Consider the following 26,892-nt stretch of genomic DNA (forward strand, 5'->3'; position numbering starts at 1 on the left):
ATATGTTTATTCTGCAAAATAAAGTTAGCATAATATAATAAGATAGTAGTAATAATTAGATCATGGCTCCCCAAGACTAGGATCTAGTCAAGGTCTCAGCTTAGGTTTCTCAAATGGAACTAAGTTGGACTGACACCTACTGTTCCCTCAACTGGGAACACATCCTTACTGGATCTCTCTTCCAGTTGCTTACCTTTTACTTACCAACTACAGTTGCTTAACTTCCCTTTAACCCACTAGGTCTTCCGGCCAGTTGTTAGGTCCGCAGACCCAATTGGATTTCGCCTGGTTGTCAGGTCCCACAGATCCAACCGGACTTCCCCTAGATATCAGGTCTTGTGAACTTATCTGGACTTCACACCAGCCATCATATCTCGTGTACTTAGCTAGATTTCAGCTTGGTGTTAGGTCTTCCAGACTTGTCAACTCTTGCACACTTGGTAAAGTAATTAGATGACAAACACTCTAACTTAATATACTTGTCATTCATCAAGACCTGAGTTAAATTATTAGTGTAAATTGCACCAACATTTAGGGTTAGTTTAAATGATCAAGTTTTGACAATTGGGATATTGTTGGAAGCTTTTTGATATTAAGCAAAGGGGAGAAGCAAGGTTTAAGTGAAAACCTTAAATATCTTTGCAGTAAGAAATTCCTAGCTCAATGGGGAGCTTAAGTGTAGGAGGGAGGCTTGTGATAGGTTTCAATACATGTTGCATATTTCATTAGCATGATTGATTGCTATGTTTTTCTTAACTTAAACGTATTGCCAAACATAAAAAAGGGGAGATTGTTGGAAGCAATCTTAAGGGTCCGATGCGATCATGAGTTATGTTTACCTCTGTATTTGATATGTGTATTTGAGTTATGTAGGTTTGCAAGATACACATATGACTTAACTTGATGACTTTGGATCCGATGAAGGATATATGGAACATCTGAGAGACCATGGACAAGACAACAAGGATAAACCGAGAGAAGTGCACTTCGAGACATACACGAAGGATGACATTGGGACAAGCCGCATGCTTGAATGCATACGAGGGATAAGAGCTAGAGGAAGGAGGCTTTAAGGCAAGAGGTCAAGGCAGCGAGGAAGAGTCAAGTGAGTCATGAGGGCCCGAGTGCGAGAGAAATGTACTCGGGAAGAAAAATCCTAGGTTTAGGATTTTACCAGTCGATTGGTAATTGGGCCAGTCGACTGGGGCAGGACACAAAATATTTCTATGCCTGACGGCTGAGACACCAATTGACTCATGATAAACCAGTCGATTGGTAAAGAGCTATTGCAGAATTACGGATTTTGAGTGTCGTTGGGTGTGTCCAATGGTAACACCAGTCAACTGATGGAGATACCAGTCCACTGGTAACGAGAAAAATAGCCTATGTGTTTTCCCCAAGCTCTATATAATAGAGCTTGGGATGACTAGCTTGGGTGATGAAATTATACTTGGTTAAAGCCTAATTAGAGTCTCCAAGTTCCTGTGTGATCCAAGCATTTTGATCGAGTTGTGGTGAGGTTTCTCTACCGACAAGGAGGCTTGAGTTAGCCAGAGATTCTGGGGACTAACCCAGTGACGGATAGAGATCGTTCACCTTATGGATAACCATGGAGTAGGAGCCTTAATCTCCGAACTATATAAACAAACGTATTAGAGGTTTGCTTGTTCTTTTCTTGTTTTTAGTTTTCGTATTTGTATTTGTTTGTATATTTTTCACTACACTAACGAATACGTAGGAAAGTGAACGATTGAGGTGCTAACTACTTAACCTCCTTCTAGCCGACCAAAAATCCTCACCACATGCTGCTCGGTAACTATGTGATTTATCTCTCTTTATCTTATTATGGGATCAATGACGAGGGATGATCTGGGAGAGTGAATCACCTTTTTCTTTCCTTGAGATGAGTTTTGTTAATTTATGGATCGATTTTGAGGATTTTTTTTTTGGAAAATTGTTACGAAAAGAAAATAATTACACGAACCTTATTTAGATAATCGATTAGTGGACTCCTTAGTTAATGTAGGTCCTTAAACTAAGCACGACCGAACACATTAATTCTATATATATTCGACTCCACTCCATGCATGTCCTATCTAATTTAGTCAACGGTGAGCCAATGCCAATGGTATTCAATAAATAACCATCCGCACCGAAAATTTATAGAGGCGGAGGGGATGAGAAAAAAATAACTAGCATATACTATAGCGAAAAATCATGAATAATCCTCCAATTTGTTTGCTTGGTATTTTCTTCTTTCTTCTCTCCCTCTCAACTAATCTCGCCGCTCCCTTGTTGCACGTCGATGATACCATTAATGGCTTGTTTGGAAGCGTATCCGTGAATATTGATGCATCAACTGTAGCACCGCCACCGATGGCGAATGAAAGGAGAAATCCTAATTTCGAGACCACGTTCCTGGGCAATTGGAAGCTCCTACGTGGTAGCTCAGGGGTGTCGGCGATGCACATGGCGATCACCAAAGAGAACAAGGCCATCCTATTTGATGCCACAAACTACGTCCCCACCCAAATGCCCTTGCCGGCGGGGAATTGCCGTCCTATCCCTAACAACAGCGCTGCCCCGGAGGACTGCTGGGCTCACGCCGTCGAATACGACTTTGTGAACGATCTACTTCGTCCGCTCAAAGTAATTATTTGAGAACATAATAATAATAATAATAATAATAATAATAATAATAATACGAGGATGGTGCAGGTTTTGACCAACACTTGGTGTTCGTCGGGAGGATTCGCGGCGGACGGGACGCTGGTGCAGGCTGGAGGCTTCCGCGACGGCGGCGTCGCCGTCCGGTACCTCGAAACCTGCCCTACTTGTGACTGGGTCGAGTACCCAACCGCTCTCTCCGCTCCCAGATGGTAGGGAACAGTTTGCCTTTTTTTATTATTAAAAAATATTTCATTTATTTTTTTTTCAAATTATATATATGTAAGACAGTTATTGATGAGACGCAACTGGTTCATTTCCGAGTTCCGACGAAAATTAATACTATAATTTATTTATTAGATTTTACGAATTTAATCCGCGGATGCAGGTACGCGACCCAACAAATCCTACCCGACGGCAGCTTCATCGTGGTGGGCGGCCGCCGGCAATTCAGCTACGAGTTCATCCCCGCCCGCGGTCAGTCCAACCCTTCCAACTACAAACTCCGCTTCCTCGTCGCCACCACCGACGACGTCGAGAACAACCTCTATCCGTTTCTCCACCTCTCCTCCGACGGCAACCTCTTCATCTTCGCCAACAACCGCTCCATCCTCTTCGACCCCCGCTCCAACGCCATCCTCCGCGAGTTCCCTCCTCTCCCCGGCGGCTCCCGCAACTACCCCGCCTCGGCCGCTTCCGCCCTCCTCCCCATCCGCCTCCGTGGCTCCTCCGCCGCCGTCCAAGCAGAGGTCATCATCTGCGGCGGAGCCGCCCACAACGCCGCCTCCCTCGCAGCCAACCGCCAGATCTTCCTCCCTGCCATCGCCACCTGCAGCCGGCTGGTCATCACCAGGCCCAACGCCGCGTGGCACACGGAGAGCATGCCCACGTCGCGCGTCATGGGGGACCTCCTCATCCTCCCAACCGCCGACCTCCTCCTTCTCAACGGCGCCAAGAGCGGCACCTCCGGATGGGGCTGGGGCGAGGAGCCCAACCTCGAGCCGCTCATCTACCGTCCGGCAGTCAAGCGAACCCCTCAACGCAGCCGGTTCCAGCCACTGACGCCGTCGACGATCTCCAGGATGTACCATTCGACCAGCGCGGTGCTTCCGGACGCCACCGTGCTCGTCGCCGGAAGCAACCCGAACCCGTCCTACAACTACACGGCCAAGTACCCGACGGAGTTCCGGGTGGAACGGTTCGAGCCGCCGTACCTCGACCCTGCGCTGGCGGTCCACAGGCCGAAGATTTCGGAGGGATCTACTCCGGCGTCGGTGAGTTACCAGCAGGGATTCTCGGTACAGTTCGAGTTGCAGGGGGGTGAGTCGGGTGTGGAGGCGGCGGACGTGAAGGTGACGATGTACGCGCAGCCGTTCACGACGCATGGGTACTCGATGGGGCAAAGGCTGCTGTTGCTGTGGGTGGCGGAATTGACGTCGGCTGGAGAGGGGAGGTGGCAGGTGTCGGTCACGGCGCCTTCCTCGGGGGCCGTGGCGCCGCCGGGGTACTACATGACGTTCGTGGTGTATCGTGGGGTGCCCAGTGAAGGTGTGTGGATTCAAGTTGGTGGGGCCGCCGGTGGTAATTGATTTTTTTCTTCAAATTTGAAAAAGAGAGAAAATATTATTAGTTTCTTATTTATTTAATGTAATAAATGAGAATTGTGAACGATTTCCTTTTTCTTATATCGTCAATGTAAAAAGTTAAAAAACCATTAATAAATATTTTATTTCTATGAGAAAAATACGACAAAGGTGGATAAATATAAAACCGCCTTCATGCCAGATTTTTCCTATATAATTAATTATACGCTATCGGCTCAGCAAAAGTGAAAACAAACCGGAAAGATCGGTGATAGGCACAAGCAGCGGTTCGGTTCGGTTCGGTTCGGTTCGGTCCGGCGCTGGATCGCCTCTCGTCGAGTCGGGGAACGAGTTTCCTGACCTTCTCGTCATCCTAATTACCCGAAATGCCCTGGCGTCGTCTTCACCGACTTGTCCATGGCCCTACCCATCCCTGGGGACCTCTCTCGCGATTTCTCGTCCCCAATTCAAAACCAGTTCATCGATTCCATTTCGGGATAGAGTGGGCGAGGACTACGCCATGGATCGGATCGTAGGCGGGAAGTACAAGCTAGGGCGCAAGATCGGGAGCGGATCCTTCGGCGAAATCTTTCTTGGTGAGCGAATCGTTCCCCTGCGCGTTAGCTTCGCCTCCAATTCGGTTCATCGATCGACATATAATTTGCTCTTTGTTTTTATTCTTCCCTGATCTGATTCCTGTTATGTTACAGCGACGCACGTTGACACGTTCGAGATCGTCGCGGTTAAGATCGTACGTTCTCCGATCTATTGTGGCGTACTTGATTGATTTTCCGTTCTGCTTCTGGGTCATCGACTGTGATTGAGGATAAATTTCCCCCTTTTTTTCCTATGGGTACTCCGTTTATGGTATTTCTGTTGATGGATGTAATTTTAGATCTCTTTATTGACGCGCTTATGCACATCTGGTTAGTCAGTATTCTTAGATTAATTGACCTTCCTAGAAGTGGTGATGTGATAATCATGGCCAGCTGTGTTTTTTTTACTGGTGCTAAGGTGGAAGTTGTTTCAGCTATTGTATTTCGAAAGAGTCGAGCTGTCAATCTCCATCGATGACCTTGCCTATATTTGACATTGTTTAGTGGTGGCTTGATATATGTTGCGTTGGGTGTATGCTTATTTTTGTTCTTCATGGTTGCAGGAGAACAGTAAGACCAAGCACCCACAACTAATTTATGAAGCCAAGCTTTATAATATTCTTCAGGGAGGAAGTATGTTAGACGAGTCATTGGCATATGAATCTCCTCCCCCTCTTTTGGAACTCAACTTAATTTGGTTATATCGTGCATGCAGGTGGGATCCCAAATATAAAATGGTATGGTGTTGATGGAGAGGAGAATGCTCTTGTCCTTGATTTGCTGGGTCCAAGCCTTGAAGATCTGTTTGTCTATTGTGGTCACAAGTTCTCGTTAAAGACAGTTCTGATGCTGGCAGATCAGATGGTAATTGGAAACTAACAAATAGAATAGATTTAATACCCTTACCTTACTGCCATGCACAATTTGGTAAACATTGTCAGCTCGATTAGTGTTGAAAACATCAAAGGGGTTTAATTGCATTAAGGAAAATCACCTGCAAAAAATGATTTATTGGAAGTGATATATTTTTCAAGCACCTGCATACGACTTGTAAATAATGGATCATATCTTAATTATTGTTGAGTTTTGACAAATGATTACCTAAAAGGTGAAATCTAATAGAATCATGCTAGATTAAATTGGCTAGATGTGCAGCACACGTTATTATGGTGTCAATGAGAAAACAACCACCTGTTAAGTGTGCTAATGGATGAACTAATATATATATATATATATATATATATATATATATATATATATATATATATATATATTAAATTCATGGGATAGTTTTATTAGACTTTAATTAAGTCTATTTACATTATCTCAATCATAGCTACGTGTTGATTAAAATTGTTAACCTAAAGTTTTAAATCCTATCTTACAATTTATCCGTGTACTCTGTTTCTGTTGGGTGACGAGTCCGACGCATCGTCGGGATTGCACAACGCGTTTGGGCCTGTCATCGGGCCCGGGCAACACCCCCAGGCTTGTTGTAGGGCTTGTGCAACGCGTCCGGGCTCGCGCGACGCATCCAGGCTCACGCGACACGTCCTAGCTTGGGCGACACGTTCGGGCTTGCACGATGTGTTTGAATGCGTTGCTAGGCTCGATTGACGCTTCTAGGCTCATCGCTAGGCTCGAATGACATGTCCGGGCTCACGTGATGCATCCAGACTCGTCATCGGGCGCAAGCGATGTGTCCGGACTTGTCACGGTGGCGAAATGGAGGCATCGGTTCTAGGTGCGGCGGTGACGGAAGGAGGTGAGTTACTGTCTAAAACACCTTCTCAGGCAAAGGCGGTGCGGTTGATGCCCGCCTCTCGCCTAGGCGACCGCCATTTAGAACATTGGATTTACTTGAGTTGATGCAAAAAGTTATATAAACCCAATGAGTGAATATTGTAGGCCTGGAGCTCAATAGAGGGATAGCTGGATTATATCTAGATAGTTGATTCCAAATAGTTGGGACAAACATATATGGACGATGATAATGATGATGATGCAATCAAGAAATATTGAAATCATGCTATTCTATATTCCCATGAAATTGTTTGTTCTTTATTATTTAAATTCTTGATAATAACCATCCCCCATATTTTTATAATTGTTAGCATGATTTGATTCCCTATCATTTTTTTTGTTATTCCTCATCACCGTTAGGAGTTCCTGTGTTTCATCTATATTTTGAGATCATGTTTAGTTTCTTATAAGTACTCTAACATGGTACATACTTCCTCAGTAGTATTCCAACATTGTTGATTAAAAAGCTTGATCACTCCATCATCTTTGATATTCAACAGATTACAAGAATAGAATATGTTCACTCAAAAGGTTTTTTACACAGAGACATCAAACCCGATAACTTCCTGATGGGTCTTGGTCGGAAGGCTAATCAGGTAGTAAATCACAGTGCCTCTCATCAATCTCTTATGCACATTACTGTGTTATTTCTTTTCTTTCTGTGTGACAGTATCTATTTAAAATGTTTTCTAGGTGTACATCATCGACTTTGGGCTTGCTAAAAGATATAGGGATTCTACTACCAATCGTCATATTCCATACAGGTCTTCTATTTGTGAATGAGTTTGATTTCATCTCTTCACGAAGAAATGCTTGTTTGTTTCTTTATAATTATTGTCTAGAAGGTTGAAGCCAGAAATGGAAGTCTGTGGTTACATACAAAACCAACAGTTCTTTTACCTTTGGGTTTTAAAAATTACATCTCTGCATTTAGTGTGATCATTGATCAGCCATATCCTTTGATCCTTACAGAGAAAACAAAAACCTGACTGGAACTGCTAGGTATGCTAGCTGCAACACCCATCTTGGAATTGGTAAGTAGAGATCAATTTATGCAATCTTATTTAACAGTTGTGCGCATGATACTTACTTAATCCACTAACTAACTAGAGCAAAGCCGACGGGATGATTTGGAATCTCTTGGTTATGTTCTCCTCTACTTTCTCAGAGGGAGGTATGCTTTAGTTAGGAAAAATAAAATTAGTTTCCATATTTAAATTTACTTTGTTGCTTAGTTAGATTTATTTTGCAACTTTGATACTTCTACAGTTTGTTCTGTCTGCGGAGCTCATGAATTTTTCTTTTTTCTTGAATCTAACATCTAGTTTATTTTAGCCATAGTGATATCTAGATTTTTCTTCTCCCTAATATAATATGCAGATTTAACGAGTATAATTAACTTATTCTCCTGTTTCATTAGTCTTCCATGGCAAGGTCTAAAGGCTGCCACAAAGAAGCAGAAGTATGATAAAATATGCGAGAAGAAGCTTTCAACTCCAATTGAAGTATGTATCCTGTAATTGCATATTGTTCTCTCCTCTATAATTAATTTTACTAATAAATGTTGTAAATTTCTATAGGTTTTATGCAAATCCCACCCAGTGGAATTTGCTTCTTACTTTCACTATTGCCATTCTTTAACGTTTGAACAACGGCCCGACTATGGATTCTTGAAGCGGCTCTTCCGTGATTTGTTCACTCGTGAAGGTAATTATGGGGAAATCATTATTTTGGAACTAGTTTAGTATGAGTTTCTCTTGTCGAGAATGTCCCAATCATAAGTAGTTGGAATTGCCATCCTTATTATATATTTGCAATTCCTTCCAAAGAGCCAACTATCTGCATGTACTTTGCTATGTTGAGCTCTCTAATCCAGCCCTGCTATCTCCCTAAACTCCTAAAGAGTTAAGATGGGAGGGCAAGGGGAAGAGAAAAGTGCTTCAATATGATAAATAGGCAGAAGGCTTCTCAATCTTTACATTCATTATCCAGTTGTAGCAGGCTTTGCTCCTCCAGTCGTTATGTATCTCCCTTCATTCAGTGCCCTTCCATCTGGGAGTTCACATATTGTTGGGGGCTAGCCATTGTTGAGTCCTTGCCTTGGATGGGGGTCATTAGGCTTTTTTGGCCTTAAATAGAGTTAATTGCTCCCTGCCTCCCATTGTAAGCCCTTGCCTCGGATGGGGGTTCGTAGGCTTTTTTAGAGTTGATTGCCCTTCTTCCGTTTGTGACGTCTGCATATGTAATTTTTTGTGAAAATTTTCAAAAGAATAATATTGTTGGATCATGGAAATCTGCTAGTTGCAGTACACTAAAATGTTTTATATTCATTTTGTAAGTTAGTTCATTGTTCCTATTGATTTATTTACTTGTTATATATGATGAAATTTTCACTGTTCGAATCCTGCTGATGTTTTTTGCTCAATTACGACAGGCTATGAATTTGATTATATCTTTGACTGGACAATTTTGAAATACCAACAAGCCCAAAGGACAAGATCTCAACCTCGACCATCTGTTAGTACACTTTACACTACCAAATTCAATATAGAATTCTTTTAATAACCAGTGAACTCTTTTTTCTATAGATGGACTATCTGGAAAATAAATAAATAAATAAATATTAAGTAAATAAATAAACAAATAATGATGCCAATGGGAATTATTTTATTTTATTTTATTTTATATCTATGCTAATGTAATTTTTATTTGAATGACAGCTGATCTCAGGTGGAACAACTAGTCAAGCGATTCCAATGAACGCTGATAGACAACAAGGTTTTTGTCTAGTTTTGCTATTGTTTTTATTTTTATGTTTGAAAGTTCATAGTTCAAATTTGTTTCAAAGTTTTAAACTTCAAATTGGAAATACACAATGGCAAAATATAATTTTATTATTATTTTTGTTTCAAAGTTGTAGAATGTGGTGGTACTGATAAAATTTAGAAATATACCAATCTATTATTCATCATAAAAAAAAAAAATCCTTTATGCTTGCTATAATGACTTAATTATATCACATTCCAGTTACCAGTTTCCGCAACATTCCTCGCATTGATGAAGTCACGGAGCACGTTGCACCTATTAATGTTGGTCGTCCTATTGTTCAAATGCAGTTCAAATATCCAGCTGATAGAGATAAGTTGGTAAGTTGATACAGTTAAGCTATCAACGTAGTATAACCATTCCCTGCCTACCCCGTCATTGTATATTTTAATTGCAATCTACTTTTATCTCTATTGTGTTCTGATGTATTTTTATCAATCCTTTTTCTCCTCCTTCCCAGAGAGTAGGAACAAGTTCTGAACTACCTCAACTATCATCCCCGTCACTTGCTTTCGCTGGTCCTTCAAAGAAACATGTAAATTCTAAACAATCAGGGCCACCACCCGATGCTTCCCATGTTGGCTCCTCCAGCAGTTGGTTTCCTACGCTACAGCGTAATGCTTCGGCAAAATGACCGGTAATTCTGTTGTATGAGTAGCTGCCATGTATGTTCAGTCCCAGTTCACTGCATGGGACTTCTCAGGTTGAGCGTCTGTTCTTTATGGGCTCTTCAGGTGTAAATTCAAAGTGGTTGGGTCCAACAACACGATAACACAGTAGCTGCACTGTTATTGCTCAGGTCACTTACTCCTGTTAAGGTGACTATTAAGTGTGTTACATAATTAATGCTTTTCGGTCTAACATTCAATTTCCCATTTAAATTGGATAAAATGAAATTGTTTTATTTCATTAATGTTGATAAATCTATTTAGTAGAGGGATATCATGTAATAAAATGCCTCGTGGATTCATCTATCCTGGCTTCTCTGCTCCTTGTTTAGTTTTGTATTCTATTCCTTTGGTTCAGGTGCCAGGCTCTCGTCTTTAATGCTGGTTACCAGATTGCAATACCACCTTATCTGTAAGTTGAGTCATTAACACACGCTTTTGAACATAATGTGCATGATTAGTGACCAACTTCACATTCATCAACTTACCACAACTAAATGTTGCTGTTATTGTAGAGGACAAGACATTGGCCTTTGAAGATTTTAGACATGGAATCTGGATCATCTTAGTTAGTATCTACGTCCATAAAGAGAGATGATGAACAGGTTTTACGTTTTCTCAGCTTGGAAAAAATGGTAGATTCGAGATAGTTTGTTTTCCTTTTTTTTTTCAAGTAGTTATGTATATGTTTTCATCGTGTGCATTTTGTCTATGTTTTAGGGTTTGTTTCCTGAGTAAATAAGTTAAAGGGTGAATTACGAGCAAAGGATGAAGTGATAGAAGAATCGCTTCTTTTTCCTTTTTTTTTTAGCATTGCTTTCACTGATAAATAAACATGGTTTTAGTGTAAAATTTTGTTGAAATTTTTTCTTTTCCATTCATTTCTTTAATTTTATTTTTATGCCTTTCTCGATCTTTTTTCTCCTCCTAATTTACCATACCTTTACGGCCAACAAATTGTTTTTAATCAATATTTTTTTCTTTATGTTTCTCATTCTTTTAATCTCTTCCTCTCTTCTTGTATTGTCTGAATATAACGTTGCCATATGATTATATTTCTATCTAATATTATTCTAATCAATCAAATCTTGTTCTATTGGAATGACAATGGATATCAGATGTCAAAAATAAGATTTAAAAAATAATTTAATATGTTTTTAAATATGTAAAAAGGTCATATAGTTATTTATTGTGTTCAATTAATTTCAAAGAATTTTATTTCACCGATTGCGTAAAAGTTGATTTTGAATTGTTGTGGGAACACGATTGATCTGCGGGTACTTGCCAGTTTGTTTCTAGTTTGGGTTAAATTTGTGGGTGTCCGGTGCGCGTACGACTATGAAATTAATATCGATTTTGAGTTTAACATCCAATTTGGATAGCGAGTGGTGAGTTGGGTTGGGATTGCTCTGTGGAGGAAAGTAGTGAATCTCATCAATTATTCAACGATATCAAATATCTCAGTGCACGTGCGCCTCACGCATTCACGCGAGCACGCGACGGGCTTTCGTTCGTTTTCCTCTCCGATGAATCCAACCCCAAGTGGCGGCGCGACTGCTCTCTTTCTGCTAGGCGATTCCAGATGATCGCCTCATGCTATTCACTCTCGAGGCGAAGATCTTTCACTTAATTCTTCGATTGAGATCATCCTAATCCCCTTTGATCTGCATCGCTTCCTCCTCCGTTTTGCCTAAATGCAGTCGTTTGGTTCCTTCCTGACTCGACTGCTGATTCTTGTGCAGAATAGATCGCCTCCTCAAAGTTGTGCGTCCGCTGAACGGTCTCGCGAATCCTTCAAGTCAGAATCAGGTTAATTTCTCTAACTTTTGCTTGGAATTGAAATTCTATTTCTGACATTGCACTAGATTCCTGTGTTTTACCAGCAAACAAAAAGGAACTAGTCTCTATTATCTTTACCAATTTGGGTTCCGGAACGCTAATCGAAATTGGTTGTGGTGGTGATTTAGAAAAAAACCATGAACTCTATATTTTAGTTTCTTCAAACTGAATGCCCATTCTCATATTCTCACTTAAGTCTGAAAACAAGAATTCAAATTTGAACCCTCACAAATTTCTTTTCTAGTAAAGAAACAAAATTCCTTTTTCAATCAAGAATTGGTTTCAAACAGGCTGACAGGATTTGGCTTACATGTTTAGGTTTGGGCTCGTGGTCAGATATTGAGCTGCAAATGGAAAATATCTAATTCTATGAATGAAGTAGCTAAGATGGATCGGCATAAAAAGCGGAAAGAAATTATGCATGTATGGAGACCAATCTCTACTCAGTCAACTTCACATGAAGGTTTTTCCTGATTCAATGAATTCTGCATATTTTTGAGTTTCATACTGAGCTAATATCGAATTCTTCTAAATAGAACCTTTCTTTTACTTTGGATCCTATTTTTTTATTTCCTAACCATGACTCATGAGCATTCCAAATGACTTCATCTGTTTAGAAAGGTCTGAGACATATTGGCAAATATGCTACTCCTATTATACATAATTCTAGAAAGCACTCTCTATGTTTTTTAACTTAATTCCAAGTCATTTTCCAAGATTCGGTGGCTTTCAAAAAAAACAAATCTTAGCTAGGTATGTAGCAAATATATGAGAGCCCATTTAATATGAACTAGATTTATTTCCTTTTGTTGGGGATAAGGCCTCAAGCAAACTAATTCATTATGGTTCTTTTTTAAGTTTTTGCCTTTCCTTCCACTTGATTTTGAGGGCGCATCTACATGAGGGGGAGGGAGTTCGAGAAGCAGGAAAGAGCAGAGCAGAGCAGTCAATTTCCTTGTCTACTTCAGTAGAAGAAAACCCAAAGGGGGGAAGGGAACAATTTGAAGCTCCTTTGCCCACATCTGTTTCAGACCAAAAGTGGATTAAAGAGGGGAAAGAATGTTGTAAGGATTGGTTTAACTGTTCATGTCTTAGAAATGACAAAATTGAAGGGCTAATTTTATCATTTGCTCTCAAATTGTTTCCTTTCCTCTCTCTTCAAGTAGACAGTACAAAGGAAACCTCTCTCCTAAGTTTCTGCCTTTCCTTCCACTTGATTTTGAAGGTACTGTAACTTCCCAGGAAACCAAAATCATGGCCAGGAATTTACTAGTATCTGAACAATAAGATAATGTGGCTACTGATTTGTTTTTGTATCCTGAAGCTATGAACTGAATTGTTAATTTGTATTCACTTCAATATGATTAGTTGAGAATTATCTAATCCTTATCCTGAGAGTCATGTAATTTAGGTTGATATATGCACCTAATAATTTTCGTGTGCTTCTCATAATAAGCTTATTCGTATTTATAGTTAAACTAGGAAAAAAAATTTATGCCTTATTTCTATTGTCTATTGAAAATCTGCAAGAATTTTCATGCAGCAAATTCTTCTACGACTGGAAGATCAGTCAGTGCTCATGTACTATTGTTCTTGTTGTCTGCTATGCATTGTAGAAAACATTTTTCAATAATAATAAATCTGTAGATGCAGGACAAACTGCGATGGGCTGAATGTATCGTTGAAGCTTTATACATTCAGGATAACCATGCATTCAACTGCTATTGGAAATGTTTTGCGAATATTTAAAAAAAAAATCTAAAAGGCCATGTAACTACTCTCTACTTTTTATTGTATGCTCTTTAGGGAATGACTCCTTGCTATCTAAGAGACAATTGCAACTATATGTATGCTTTGAGTTTACGAAGCCATAGTTACATTTTTGTTCTCTCTAAATAATTGTCAAACATCAATTGGGAGTTTGTTTCATATTTAGTGGTACAATGGAAAATCATCTCGTTTTGTAAAGACAAGTTTAGCTAGGTGTACTATAGCCTTGGTAAATCACAATGTTTATTCTAGAAGCTGTTGAATTGCAAGTCTATGTTTAGGAAATGGAAGCTTATCGAAATTATAAAGGATTTTTTAGGAACTCTAAAGAACCTTTGAAGAATTTAGAAGTCTTCATTTGAAGCTTAAAAGGAGTTTCTTGGGACTTTGTCCATCTAATTATTCTAAGATATCATTTAATACAGTTGACTATGATAAAGGATCAGATCTTCAATGCCAACAGCCTGAAGGGCAAAAGAACAAGCCTACAGGTGTTTCGGATGAGCAGGTCTTCACCCAGGATGAGTCTACGTCTGACACTTCAATGACATTAACCACAAGTTCTAACATAGTGGATCACGATAACCATTTGGAAAAATTAACTACAAGTTCTAGCATAGTCGATCATGCGAGCCATTTAGAAACCATAGCAGGAACTTTCTCCAAAAGTCATGATTCTACTACCGCTTCCATATCTGGTGAAAACCCTGAACAGATTACAGTTGAGAAGGGTGCTGATTTAGGAAGCCAAGATAAAAGTTCTTCAGTTTCTATTGAGGTATCTCTTGAGATTCTTCTCTTTCTGTTCAATGAATGTATATCTTGGTTCACACCCTCAATTTATAGTCTCCTATTCTTGGTTTTTCTTTTCTTGCAAGTTTTGGTGGATAATTTAATGTAAGTTATATTGCAAGACAACCGGAATTCATTTACAGATCTAAAATAATTTCTACAGGTAGATGCTTCTTTGATTCGCTTTATTAAAGGAAGAGGGTATGACCTTCTGAATTCTCTATACATTGTTTGTTTCATCTAGTATAATGCTTTTATTCCTCACTTTTATCGAAAAATCTCTAGTAGTCTTGAAATACAAAATTTTCTATCTTTTAGTGGTTCAACGCAAAAACAAATTGAGGGAGATTTTGGCGTTAAGATTGTGCTGCCTTCCTCTAAAGAGGATTGCAGTATTGGTGAGTTAGTATTTAACAATTGGACTTTCTTTCCTCAGAAACCTTTTGTTCTTATTGTCACATAGCTTTCACTATTAAGTTTTCTTAATGTGCTGGTCTACTTCTAGTGTTTGTTGTTATTTCTCCTCCACGTTGTTTGTACTAGTGTTTCCTGCATGGCTAGATTCTACTGAAGCCGACTTCAAAGCAAATACTGGCCCTTATAGTTCCCTATCGTTGCATTTTTTAATCTCTGAGAAAGATTCCTTTAATGGGAATGATATACTTAACATATTTTGGTTGTATTTTTGAAATGACATATTCAACAGTCCATATATTTATCATTCAAGGAAACACAAATGAGAGATAAATTTCTGTATATTTTCCCCTTTAACTTTATTTCCCTACTCTGATACTCTGATTCTCTCCCTTGCAATTTTCCTTCCTCAGGAAACACAACCGAGAGTAAAACAAGAAGAATTCCTTTTTGCAAGGATTTCAAACCTACTTTAGTTAATAATTAACAAACACGTGCTAGATCAACTTGTAATTTGTCTCATCTGTACTCAATGAAGAATAAGATTTTTTTTAAAAAGATGTATCCTTTATACTTGTTTTGTTAAGCAGTGAGGCCGATGCATGCTCTTTTGTTCTCTTAATCTGTTTTTCTAATTGATGTGTACTTTTGTTTTGGCATGGCTCTTTATTGGAGTCTTATTGCTGTATAAAAGAATATAAAAAATACATGACCTACAACTATCAACATATATGATATTGAATGTTCACTGACACTACGCTTGTACCTGTTGCCAGTTTTGGCTTCCATGAAGAAAATTAATTATTTGTCAGTCTTTTTTTATTGTTTATATTATTTTTTGATTTTGTTCTCATTGGGTAATTGGATCAAAATTTCCCCTTTTGCAGTTGTTGAGGGCTCAATTGGAAGTGTTGCTAAAGCTTCAGAAAAGATAACTAGGATAATTGAAGAGGTTAATCAACTTGATTAGTTAATTAGGAAATTTTATATTAGTTACTGTCTAATGGTTATGAGGAACAGTCCTCTCATAATTGTACGCTAGTTGCCATGAAATGGTTGTGAAGAATAATTCTCTCATCTAGACGTTGGGTTCAAATATCTCGGTTATTACAGTATAATGTTTTTACATTAATTTAATATTTGTGCAGGTTTCAGCAAACTAATTTATCATATCAATGTCATTTTAGTTGAGTAAAAAGTAAATTTCATTTGGTCAAATTAATTTGATGCCATCGTTTATAAAGCTGCTTTAGTTTATTATGCAGCTCTTGTGGAATAGTTAACTTTCAGTTGTCATTTACAGGCCGTGAAAAGCCCAAGGCTTGATTATTCTCACTTTATATCCCTACCATTGGCTCTCCACCCGGAACTGGTGGAAAAGCTAATTCGTTTCCAGAAGTCTATTCTTGGAGATGCTGCAGCTGGGCCTGAGGATGACCTGGAACATGAATCAAATGAAGATGCTACAGATGAGGAGGATAACCAATCAATAAATCAGAAAGTTTCTGTTCAGCTTGAAGTTGGGGATGAAAACAAACATGTGAAAGTAAAGATGGATCCTATAGGATGTAAATCTACTTCTAAAGCTTCTATTTTGTCAGGTAGGAAAATGTTAGTCCTTTCCTAAGTCATTCTTCATGTGACTGATTTGTGTGATTATTGTATTTCTATAAACTATGAAACTTGCAAATTCTTTATTTATATCATACATCCAATATTTTTTTATTTGTTTGTTCTCTCTAATTTTGCCAGTTAAATATTGTTGATCATCCTTGTTGAATAATACAGATATGGGCATTGAGAAATCCATCTTTATAAAACCAAAAACATTCCATCTAACTGTTCTAATGCTGAAATTATGGAACAAAGAACGGATCGCTATGGCTGCTGAGGTTCTGCAGGTAAACTATCTACTCACGGGTATTCTGGGAATTGGTTGATTGATAGTTGGATATTTTCCTTGTCGATCACAGAAAATATCATCAAAAGTGCTGGATGCTTTGGAAAACCAGCCTGTTTCCGTAAGACTTAGAGGATTGGTATGTCACTTTTGTTCCTCTATTTTGATCATTGTAGTCTTCATTCTGTCACTCTTATATCTCCACTTGAAATCTTGAGGTCCAAAATATGATCTATTTTAGATGATCAACGACATTTGCTGGCAGTTGTTTAATCAACAATTTTTCTCATCGAAATTCCTGATGGTTCTCTCAAAGAAACCAAAACCTTTTGATTTGGCATTTTCCTTGTAATAAAACTGGTTCCGAGTATTCAGATTAATTCTTGTACTTCCATTGTTAACTACTTCATGTTGGATGCGCATTATGTAACTATTGATGATTTTGGTTGTAGCTAGTTCTTTTGATGGTTTATGCCTTGCCTGTAGATCTTAATTTTGTCGGGCAAGATTCCTGAGTTTTTTGTGGTGCTTTGCTACTCAAGCTAAGATGTGTGCAGTGTGCATATCCGAACCATATTATAGCGAAGTTTGATGATTTTGCTATTGATCCGTTTAGTGTATTTCTATCAATCTCAATCTGCTTAGGGAATATGTAGTGTGTGTAAGCCAACCAGGACCTTAGCTACAACTTCCAAGGTCCTTTCCAAAAGTACATAGGAAATATTTGATTTTGGATCTTGTTTGCAGGCGTGCATGAAAGGTTCGCCTGCTAAGGCCCGAGTTGTGCATGCCCCAGTCAAGGAAATTGGTGAAGAGGGACGGTTGTTGCGTGCTTGCCGTATCCAAACATTTTCCAACTTCACAGATATTCGAATGCTAGAAAACACAAACTTTTTGATGCCAAAATGTTCACACTTGACCTTTTGCAACCCCCACAGAGGTTATTATTGATGCTTATGTTGAAGCTGGTCTCGTTCTCGAAAAGGATGCTCAACAATCACTGAAGGTAATTCTTTTCTAATCCCACATAGTGAAATTGCAAGCCAGTAGGTGTGTGGTTTGTTGTTAGTTAGAGGATGCCAGATCTCAGCGTCTCAGTTGCTATTATTGCATTTAGACCATAATTTTGCACTAGGAAAATCTCAAAACACTAGGAAAGCAAGAATAAGTTCTTGTTCACTACTAAATTCCAATTCCTAACACTCTAAATGCAGCTACATGCAACTGTGATGAATGCCCGACACAGGAAAAGGTGCTCACTATTCTCCTGTTATTTGCAACTATTTTGCTGTGAAAATTTTTGTTTCCAAGTACGAAGGCAAATTGTTTTCAGGACAAGTAGGAGAAAGATACAGGATTATTTCGACGCGCGACACATTTTCAGAGTTTATGGTTCCGAGGACTGGGGGGAATACCACATTCCGCAGGTGCATTTGTCCCAGAGATTCAAGCATGATGAAGGTGGATACTATCATTGCTGCACTTCAATTCCCTTGCCTGAAAAAAATGCGGACTAATAGACTCAGGTACATAAAACTAAACACACAGTTTTCGTGTACTTCAACTCCAAGTTGATGCCAAGACTTCAGTTACAGTTCTCCTTGTGACTATAGCCAGGTAGCAGATGGTACATCTGATGTCTGCTAGTGTCATCATGTACTATGTGATTTCCAAGTTAATGCGAAGACTTCAGTTATAGTTCTTATGATGAGCCAGGACACAGACGTTCTTATGATATTTGTGCTTGGGACACATTTTGTTTGGCAGTTTTCTGGATGTTGAATGCTGTTCGGTTGGTATTTCCCTTACTCGAACACAATGCTGACTGCTAGATTCAGATAACATTGTGGCAAATCTTGGTTTTCATTATAATTCAATTCCCTTATTCGGAACAATGTTGATCAATGGCTAGACTTGGTTTTCACGTACTTCTTAAACTTACTGGAAAGCTATATTAAGTAATAGATTCAAGTACATAATACTCACCTTGATTTTCATGCCCCAGTTATTCATGCTTGATCAATAGATTGCTGAGTTGAGGGAAACTCAAAAAGTTTCCTCCAACTTTTCTCATCATTTTATGTCTCCCATCGTAACTGCATTCCTGTTGATGAATTCAGCTTGAGCTCATTTTAAAACCATGGTTTCTGCTTTTTGGAAAGTCAAGCATGGTGCAGTGGGAAGATGAACAAAGACTATCCAAGTATGTACAGTTCGAACTATGACGGACTGTAATATATTTTGCTCGTGGGATAAAAAATTTAAAACGTTGACTACTGAACGAAAAATCACTCATACTTTCAGATTTATCCGAAGGATGAGCCCGGGAAAGGACACTGAAAAATCACTCATATTTTCAGATTTTTCCGAGGGGTGAGCCCGGGTAAGGCCACCGTCCTGAACTTTAAAAATAAACCTTTATATAAAATCACATATATGTACCCTGTACCATTTTCATAGCCAAATATCGCAAGATGAGAATCAAAGTTTCAGCCAATTAGTTATTTCCTGAATAAAAAAATATATAAATAAACGGCGATTTGGAAATCAAGTTTTTTTTTTTTTGAAAATAAGTATACATCTTCATCTTTAATGGTGCTCACGAGCGGTTAGATACGAATCCAAAACGTCCGATTTTGGGTGGATAATTTTTATTTTAACAAATCACGAATAAATTCATAAATTAATCCATCTATTCTTTCTTTCGTAAGTAAACAAGTAAAATATAAACAATCCATCCTTTCTTACAAAATAATTAGTGAAAAGTTTTCCATGTAAAAAACTTTCCTCGGTTTTTGAATTAATGGTGCTCACGAGCGGTTAGATACGAATCCAAAACGCCCGATTTTGGGTGGATAATTTTTTTTTTAACAAATCATGAATAGATTCATAAATTAATCCATCTATTCTTTCGTAAGTAAATAAGTAAAATATAAACAATCCATCCTTTCTTACAAAATAATTAGTGAAAAGTTTTCCATGTAAAAAACTTTCCTCATTTTTTGAATTAATAGTGCTCACGAGCGGTTAGATACGAATCCAAAACGCCCGATTTTGGGTGGATAATTTTTTTTTTAACAAATCACGAATAGATTCATAAATTAATCCATCTATTCTTTCGTAAGTAAATAAGTAAAATATAAACAATCCATCCTTTCTTACAAAATAATTAGTGAAAAGTTTTCCATGTAAAAAACTTTCCTCATTTTTTGAATTAATAGTGCTCACGAGCGGTTAGATACGAATCCAAAACGCCCGATTTTGGATGGATATATTTTTTTTTTTAACAAATCACGAATAAATTCATAAATTAATCCATCTATTCTTTCGTAAGTAAATAAGTAAAATATAAACAATCCATCCTTTCTTACAAAATAATTAGTGAAAAGTTTTCCATGTAAAAAACTTTCCTCATTTTTTGAATTAATAGTGCTCACGAGCGATTAGATACGAATCCAAAACACCCGATTTTGGATGGATATTTTTTTTTTTAACAAATCACGAATAGATTCATAAATTAATCCATCTATTCTTTCGCAACTAAACAAGTAAAATATAAACAATCCATCCTTTCTTACAAAATAATTAGTGAAAAGTTTTCCATATAAAAAACTTTCCTCGGTTTTTGAATTAGCCTACATAAAGAAAGTGCAGATAGATAGCTTATAGAATGCTGTTGCCAAAAAAAAAATATCTACTCAAAAACTTTACCAACAGCGGCACAATCACACCAGATATATTGGGAAAAAAACCCAAGGTTTCAATAATAAATACAAAAACAAAATTTCAAATATGTGATACATAATAAGTGACGTCAAGAAAAGAACGCTGATACAATTTAGACATGCCCACAGCAACATCCACCAATAAAATACTATCACTGTTATCTAAATATCAACTTGACCAGTAATAGTCTATTCCCGAGTAGGCTCACAATAACCAGGAAAGCAGCATCTTATGTTTCTTCATGAAGCATTGAGGAAAAGACCGAGTCTACTGCCTACGGTAATGAATTGTTTGCCAGAGAAGTTTCATCTTCAGGATGAAAAAGGAGAGCGAAGATGAATGCGTCTGCAAGCAATGTAGCTCAGTGTGGTAGAATTGTGTTTTCTTTGAGAAGGAACAAAAAAAATTACATGGATTGTTGAATGGAAAACATGCACAGTTGAAAGCAAATAATATACAAACAACCATGACATGCTCAAAACATAATACCAGATCTAATTGCACAATGGGATCAGATCTGCACTTGACCAGGATAAAAACCAGATTAACCAGAATGATTCTTATCTACTTCAATATTAGATGGATAATATATTTTACAATTTTGACATAACAATAACAAATTTATCTACTTTAATATTGGATTAATAGATATATTTTCATCAATACTTATTTTTTACGTTCTAGTATATTAGATATTTTTAGATTGGCTAATGTATCAGATATGAATTTTTGTAACTAAAATGTAGGATTATTGTTATATTTATGCAATTGAATTGCTCAATCAAAGGTTGGCCAATTAGTCAGCTTGTCTGGGTGGGTCAGTTCTTGATTTGATATGCAATTGCAGTTCAAGCAGTTGAGTTCAACTAGTCGAGCAGTGTTCAGGAGCTTTCCAGTTTGATTTTTGAACCAATTTTTAATGATGATATGAAGAACAAGAAGACAGTGCACAGGTAGAGGGAACACGGGTAACATGAACCTGTATGTAGCGGAGCAAAAGAATTTGATTAATCATCAAGGTAGTAGTAAGATCCAGCAGCTTTCTGATCTCGATCTTTGGTAGAGTCCAACTTGTTTATTCTGGGCCTGTAGTTGGTTGGATCTCGACGGAAAGTAATGTCAAGATGCTGCAAGGAAAGTCAAGAAATGAAACATCATCTTCTTTTGCCAAAAGCGAAGATAATGAAAAATGTGATCCAGAACATTGAAATCAATAAGCAAATAATTTATAAATGCCGAAGGCTGAAGAGCTGATGATTGATTCTAGAAGAACTCCATCAATCACCGACAGATCCAGCAAAAAACTTATTTAGAGGGAAGAAAAATAATTAAAGATGATGGAAACTAAATATTTCTGTACTCACAGATAAGAATAGGTTCATCCCAGATACCAAAGACTGAGGCGCATTAGCGACACAATCAATAGAAGGCCGCCCCTCATAAACGATGACTTTATCAGCCAAGTAAGTTGCCATGATGAAATCATGCTCAACAATGAAAGCTGTTTTCTTGGCATGCAGGATGAACCTTTTAATCACCTTTGAGGCAACGATACGCTGCTCTGAATCAAGATAAGCACTTGGTTCATCTATCAGATAAATATCTGCAGGCTGGATAAAGATTCAGGAATTAATATCTCATAAAAAAATACCACAGATGTTATTCAAGTCCACAAGTCATACCATTTGAATAATAGTCAAAATGCAACTTAATGAGAATATAAAGGAAAAACAAGATTCAAAGATTATGGATTATTGAATGCATTTATATGAGTCCTCTCTAGTACTGAGTTATTCAACACTAAGTCACACAGTATACATATAATTTATCCAACAATCAATTTAATATAAGAACAGAAAAATACTAGAAAACAAACCTTCCCAAGACACAAACATATTGCAACTCGTTGTAATTCTCCACCAGAAAGATTCACAACTTCTTGGTCCATTAATTGCTCGATTTGCAATGGTTTCATGACATCACTCACAAATTGCGGATGCAAATATGAATCCCGTATTTTCTGATGCAGCAAGTGCCTTACGGTTGATTGAAATTTTGGACTAATTTTCTGAGGCTTGTATGAAACATTAAATTCAGGTATTTCAACATCTGAATCTTCCACAGTATCAGGTTTCAGTAATCCTGCCTGGAAATTGCCAAGCACAAACAAGATGAGCAAAGTGAAACAATGGCTTCTAGCTTGTGTGTCACAACCAAATGGTGAAACTCTAGAAAAAGAAGGAAATTAACACCAGGTTCATATGCTGCAGGAATGATTCCTAAAGCATCCACAGAAGAAATCACAAAAGCACACAAAATATTGCATACAATCATTATTAATCTAAAGAATTTACATACATGCCATTTAGTATTCGGTCCATTGCAATGATCATTAGATAGGCATCAAAATAATTGCTAAATTCTAATAAACTTATGTAGGTGATGCCACAAGAAACTTGCAGTAACCTCATTTAGAATATGGTCTGTAGAAATATAAAAACTCCATAATTTAGTATGCTCATGTAGGAATACAATAACTATATAATTTGAGGGACCAATTCATATACATAACGTTGTGTTGCCTGGCAATTATTAGACAGTGCAACAAGGAAACATGAAAGCAGAGAAGTGAGGGATGTTAATTACCAGCATCCTTATAAATGTCGTCTTTCCGGTTCCATTCTCACCCAGCATCACAATTATCTGCGAATCAGTAAATTCACCTTCAAACACTTTAAGCTTGAAATTCCCTTGGGTTTTAGTCATGGTAGGATATCGATAACGTTGGTATGTCTGTATATCCTCAGCGCTTTCTTGGGGAGTCTCAGCGACCTAAATGATGCAACAAATTTAGAGTAGAGTTTCTCATGCCATATGTTCTCCATTAACACAAGGATCTACCTTAAATGTAAGTGATTCATCTCTAAACCGGAGATTTTCTGTTGGAACAAAGCCAGCCAAAAAAATGTTGATTCCTTCTCGCACAGAGAAGGGTAATGTAACAACTCCATAAGCACCTGGCTTCCCATACAAGCAACAAATGAAATCGGACAAGTAGTCCAGTACACTCAAGTCGTGTTCAACAACAATAACATAGCTGAAAAAAACAAATAAGAGTTGGGGACTTTTGATGTTAGACCACAAAAACCACTTAAAACAACAGACCCAGATACCTGTTAGGCCTAAGGAGGGAGCGAACAACTTGTGCTGCTTTAAGCCTCTGCTTCACATCAAGATAGCTTGAAGGCTCGTCAAACATATATATCTCTGCATTTTGTATAGCAACTACTGCAATAGCAAATCTTTGCAATTCCCCACCAGACAAATCCCCCACATTTCGATCAATAACTTGATTTAACTCCAGATCAGCACATAGTTCAGCCTTCATCTCTCTCTCATTTTTTTGATCTAGAACCTGACCTACGTTCCCTTGAACAGCTTTTGGAATGTGATCCACATATTGGGGTTTGATGATTGCCTGCATTATACAAAAGAAATAAATTTAGCATGAAGAGACAAGCTGCTAATTGTATATATTATTATATTAAATGTAATCAATAAAGCAGATACATACTGAAATATGAGAAAATATTTCATTGTTAAAATAATACTAAAACAATAAGCATATAAAAGACTTGATAATCAGAAACCAAGGTATTTTACATGCCTTTGTAAATGACTAAAAATTTGGTGTGAAATTTGAGTACCAGAAGACTAAATATGACCTGAAATCTAATGAACCATCATAGGCAACTTGTGTGGTCCAATATACAAATGCAACAGAAGCCAGTATATACGAATACATGATAAACGTATATACGTGAAAACAAATATAATTAACTGAATAAGAAACTCTTATTATTTATACTTATTGCATTAGGGAAACCAGCACCCGAAGCAAGCACATAATTGATTTTTTATGTTCAGATTTTCATCATTGTGTCATTATCTTGATTTTGACATGTGTATCAACCGCAACAGCTTAATTTTTAGCAAATAAACCACAGAAATTGTGTCCCTTGCATGAATCTTCACAATCACCATAAAAATGGCTAGAAATTTTGACTATTAATATTGTTGCCTTATGCAAATCAGTCGAATACATGATGTTCAATTATCTGATGAACAATTGAATGCACAATGGAGAAACTTGGCCTAAATTCTTTTTGAGGGTAAAAAAAAATTATTTGAGAAACTTAGCTGGAGGACAAATGTCTCAACCAAAACTAAATGAAACAGTCTATTAGGTTATCAAGTGCATATATTGAAGTAATCATCTACCAGGTATCTAGCCTACTACAGAATAAGGATAGAAAGAGGCAAAACATGCTTTTGAGAACCTTTAGATTATCCTCCAGTATACGAGTGAAATAATTCTGAAGCTCTGAGCCACGGAAATATGTCAAAATCTCTTGCCAATCAGGAGGATTCTGCAAAAGAGAAAAATTAAATAACACTAATATATACTCCAAAGGAAACTAGAAAATTAGTTAATTACGTTGAATCGGCCCAAGTTAGGCTTCAACTTCCCAGCCAGTACTTTGAGTGCAGTAGACTTCCCTATACCATTTGTCCCAACCAGGCCCAGAACTTGTCCAGGTCTTGGAACTGGCAATCTGTATAAGCATACATCCATTATGCAAAATAAATAAATATTAGTAAAAAAAAAGAAGAAGACCGTATTACAACATACAAATTTCACTTACCTATGCAGTTTAAATGTGTTTGGTCCATAACGATGGGTTGTATCTTTATCCAAGTCCTTTGGTAGGTTGATAATCTGAATGGCCTCAAATGGGCATTTCTACCATCAAAGAATAAATAGTAACAAAAGTCAGAGATCTATTAAGTCTCTAAGATGATCAATGTCAAAAAACTATAATTAAATCCAATAGGAAGACCAGGAGACCTTGACACAGATACCACATCCAATGCATAACTCCTCAGAAATGAAAGCAATTTTTGAGGCAGAAGTCACTTCTATACATAGTTTTCCTGTTAAAAGCAAATGATAAATTGAACAACATAATTCCTCTAGACAAATAAGTACATAATACAATAAAAAAAATGATATTCAAATCAAAGTAGAACTAAACAGATAATAGCATCAAATCTCATGGTCTGCTATAAAAGTTGTAAAGTCGAAGAAAAATACCTTTTTGATATAAACATTAAATTATATTAATTTTTTATCATTGTAATAATGTTTAGCATGTCCATGTATCTAGCGATGAAAAATAAGAAAGTTTCCCACGTCTCATTCTGTAATCAAATCTAGACACTTATCTTTGAAAGAAATGAAATTAACATCTGATTTTATAAATTTGTTAAACCAAGGAACACGCTGAACCATATTCAATGTTTTGCCTCAATAAATTGTTTAGCCCCTTGGATATCCTAAACATTGAAAAACTTTAATTAATCTAAATAGAACTACAAATCTAACAAAAGGTATATTCGAGATGCAAATGCCAAATGAATAGTACAAAAATTATGTTGAATTAGGAACGGCATCCATAAAATAACTATAAAAAAAGAGAAAGATTTGAAATAAATTAATAAATAGCGTTTCCTAAATGTAAGCAAGGATATGCAGACCAGTTTTGACAACCGGGCAGCTCTTCTTGCACTCCTGGCGGCACTTCTTCGGTTTGCATCGATCAGAGCTGACGATAGCGATACGTGTCAGTCGATCCGACATGATTGAATACGAAGACCTACTACTGCAAGGTAACGCGAGCCCTGATCCATGAGAAGAGAACGGAGACCAAGTTAGACGGAATCAACAAATCGAGAGCTCATAAAGGTACCGAAAACAAAACCGGAGCTAGAGAAGCGGAGAAGGCGCCGGAAACGTACCTCGACTCCCTTCAGATGCTCGCTGAGGAAGATGGCGGAAACCCTAGCGTCCAAAGCAAGCGACGAGCAATATATATCACGGGGGAAACGTGTGGGAGACACGGAGAGGGAGCCGGATGCTCTACCGGGTCGGGTGCGTCGGGCTTCGGGTCGATGAGCTTCACGAAAGAAACCCTTTATGGCAAACTGTTTCTAAAATAATTGTAATAATATATTTTTTTGTTGATTTTAGAAATAATATGAATAAGTATTTTTTTTTAAAAAAATAGTTTTTTACTTTTAAAAAATTATGGGCAATACTAATGGTTAAAATCTGGTGAGTTAGAATAATTTTTTTATAATTTTTTAAAAAAATAGTTAATCAGGCTAAATTTTTTTATTATAATTTTTAGGATATTATCAAGGGGTCTAATTAATATTATATTTTATGAGACAATTATATTCTGTTT

The 26,892-nt window shown here is 37.5% G+C and overlaps 3 protein-coding genes across 13 annotated transcripts; 2 read left to right on the top strand and 1 right to left on the bottom strand.

Annotated features, from left to right (window-relative positions):
* Positions 1-2,217: 2,217 nt before the first annotated feature.
* Positions 2,218-4,256, top strand: LOC122013916 (aldehyde oxidase GLOX1-like). The gene is made up of 3 exons (XM_042570130.1): positions 2,218-2,649; positions 2,719-2,879; positions 3,056-4,256. Exons 1-3 carry the CDS (start codon positions 2,218-2,220, stop codon positions 4,254-4,256), a joined length of 1,794 nt encoding a protein of 597 aa, XP_042426064.1.
* A 403-nt stretch (positions 4,257-4,659) lies between these two features.
* LOC122014852 lies at positions 4,660-18,753 on the top strand. Of its 10 annotated transcripts, none has more exons than XR_006120777.1 (18): positions 4,660-4,846; positions 4,961-5,001; positions 5,410-5,479; positions 5,562-5,710; positions 7,150-7,245; positions 7,343-7,413; positions 7,622-7,683; positions 7,760-7,823; positions 8,070-8,154; positions 8,230-8,356; positions 9,084-9,166; positions 9,370-9,427; positions 9,677-9,795; positions 9,936-10,112; positions 10,210-10,293; positions 10,502-10,555; positions 10,659-11,952; positions 12,301-12,380. XR_006120777.1 is itself a non-coding variant. In XM_042571319.1 (15 exons), the coding sequence occupies exons 1-14, from the start codon at positions 11,726-11,728 to the stop codon at positions 18,373-18,375; spliced, it is 1,635 nt and encodes a 544-aa protein (XP_042427253.1). In that variant the 5' UTR covers positions 11,500-11,725; the 3' UTR covers positions 18,376-18,384; positions 18,454-18,753. The 10 variants fall into 10 exon arrangements, 6 of the variants coding, with proteins under 6 accessions (XP_042427253.1, XP_042427254.1, XP_042427256.1 ...); XR_006120778.1 differs by having other exon boundaries at positions 10,210-10,274; XR_006120776.1 differs by having other exon boundaries at positions 4,661-4,846; positions 9,936-10,293.
* Positions 18,754-20,595: 1,842 nt separating this feature from the next.
* On the bottom strand, positions 20,596-26,584 carry LOC122014851 (ABC transporter E family member 2-like). Of its 2 annotated transcripts, none has more exons than XM_042571316.1 (13): positions 26,444-26,584; positions 26,183-26,326; positions 25,494-25,579; positions 25,291-25,388; positions 25,083-25,200; positions 24,925-25,014; positions 23,758-24,062; positions 23,486-23,681; positions 23,231-23,416; positions 22,461-22,730; positions 21,949-22,194; positions 21,564-21,711; positions 20,596-20,893 (listed from the first exon to the last, which is right to left on the bottom strand). In XM_042571316.1, exons 2-12 carry the CDS (start codon positions 26,283-26,285, stop codon positions 21,592-21,594), a joined length of 1,818 nt encoding a protein of 605 aa, XP_042427250.1. In that variant the 5' UTR covers positions 26,286-26,326; positions 26,444-26,584; the 3' UTR covers positions 20,596-20,893; positions 21,564-21,591. The 2 variants fall into 2 exon arrangements, with proteins under 2 accessions (XP_042427250.1, XP_042427249.1); XM_042571315.1 differs by having other exon boundaries at positions 20,596-20,929.
* Between the last annotated feature and the right edge of the window lie 308 nt (positions 26,585-26,892).

The sequence above is a fragment of the Zingiber officinale genome, chromosome 8B (genome assembly GCF_018446385.1).
Source record: "Zingiber officinale cultivar Zhangliang chromosome 8B, Zo_v1.1, whole genome shotgun sequence".
NCBI lineage: Eukaryota > Viridiplantae > Streptophyta > Magnoliopsida > Zingiberales > Zingiberaceae > Zingiber > Zingiber officinale.

Coding starts and splice junctions, on each gene's coding strand:
- LOC122014851 (XM_042571316.1), bottom strand. CDS start 26,285: ATGTCGGATCGACTGACACGTATCGCTATCGTCAGCTCTGATCGATGC. Junction 24,063..24,924: donor TACTGGAGGATAATCTAAAG/GTTCTCAAAAGC, acceptor TGTATAATGCAG/GCAATCATCAAACCCCAATA. Junction 22,731..23,230: donor CGACATTTATAAGGATGCTG/GTAATTAACATC, acceptor GGCAATTTCCAG/GCAGGATTACTGAAACCTGA.
- LOC122013916 (XM_042570130.1), top strand. CDS start 2,218: ATGAATAATCCTCCAATTTGTTTGCTTGGTATTTTCTTCTTTCTTCTC. Junction 2,650..2,718: donor ATCTACTTCGTCCGCTCAAA/GTAATTATTTGA, acceptor AGGATGGTGCAG/GTTTTGACCAACACTTGGTG. Junction 2,880..3,055: donor GCTCTCTCCGCTCCCAGATG/GTAGGGAACAGT, acceptor CCGCGGATGCAG/GTACGCGACCCAACAAATCC.
- LOC122014852 (XM_042571319.1), top strand. CDS start 11,726: ATGATCGCCTCATGCTATTCACTCTCGAG. Junction 14,746..14,862: donor CGCTTTATTAAAGGAAGAGG/GTATGACCTTCT, acceptor TCTATCTTTTAG/TGGTTCAACGCAAAAACAAA. Junction 16,860..16,931: donor TGGCTGCTGAGGTTCTGCAG/GTAAACTATCTA, acceptor TGTCGATCACAG/AAAATATCATCAAAAGTGCT.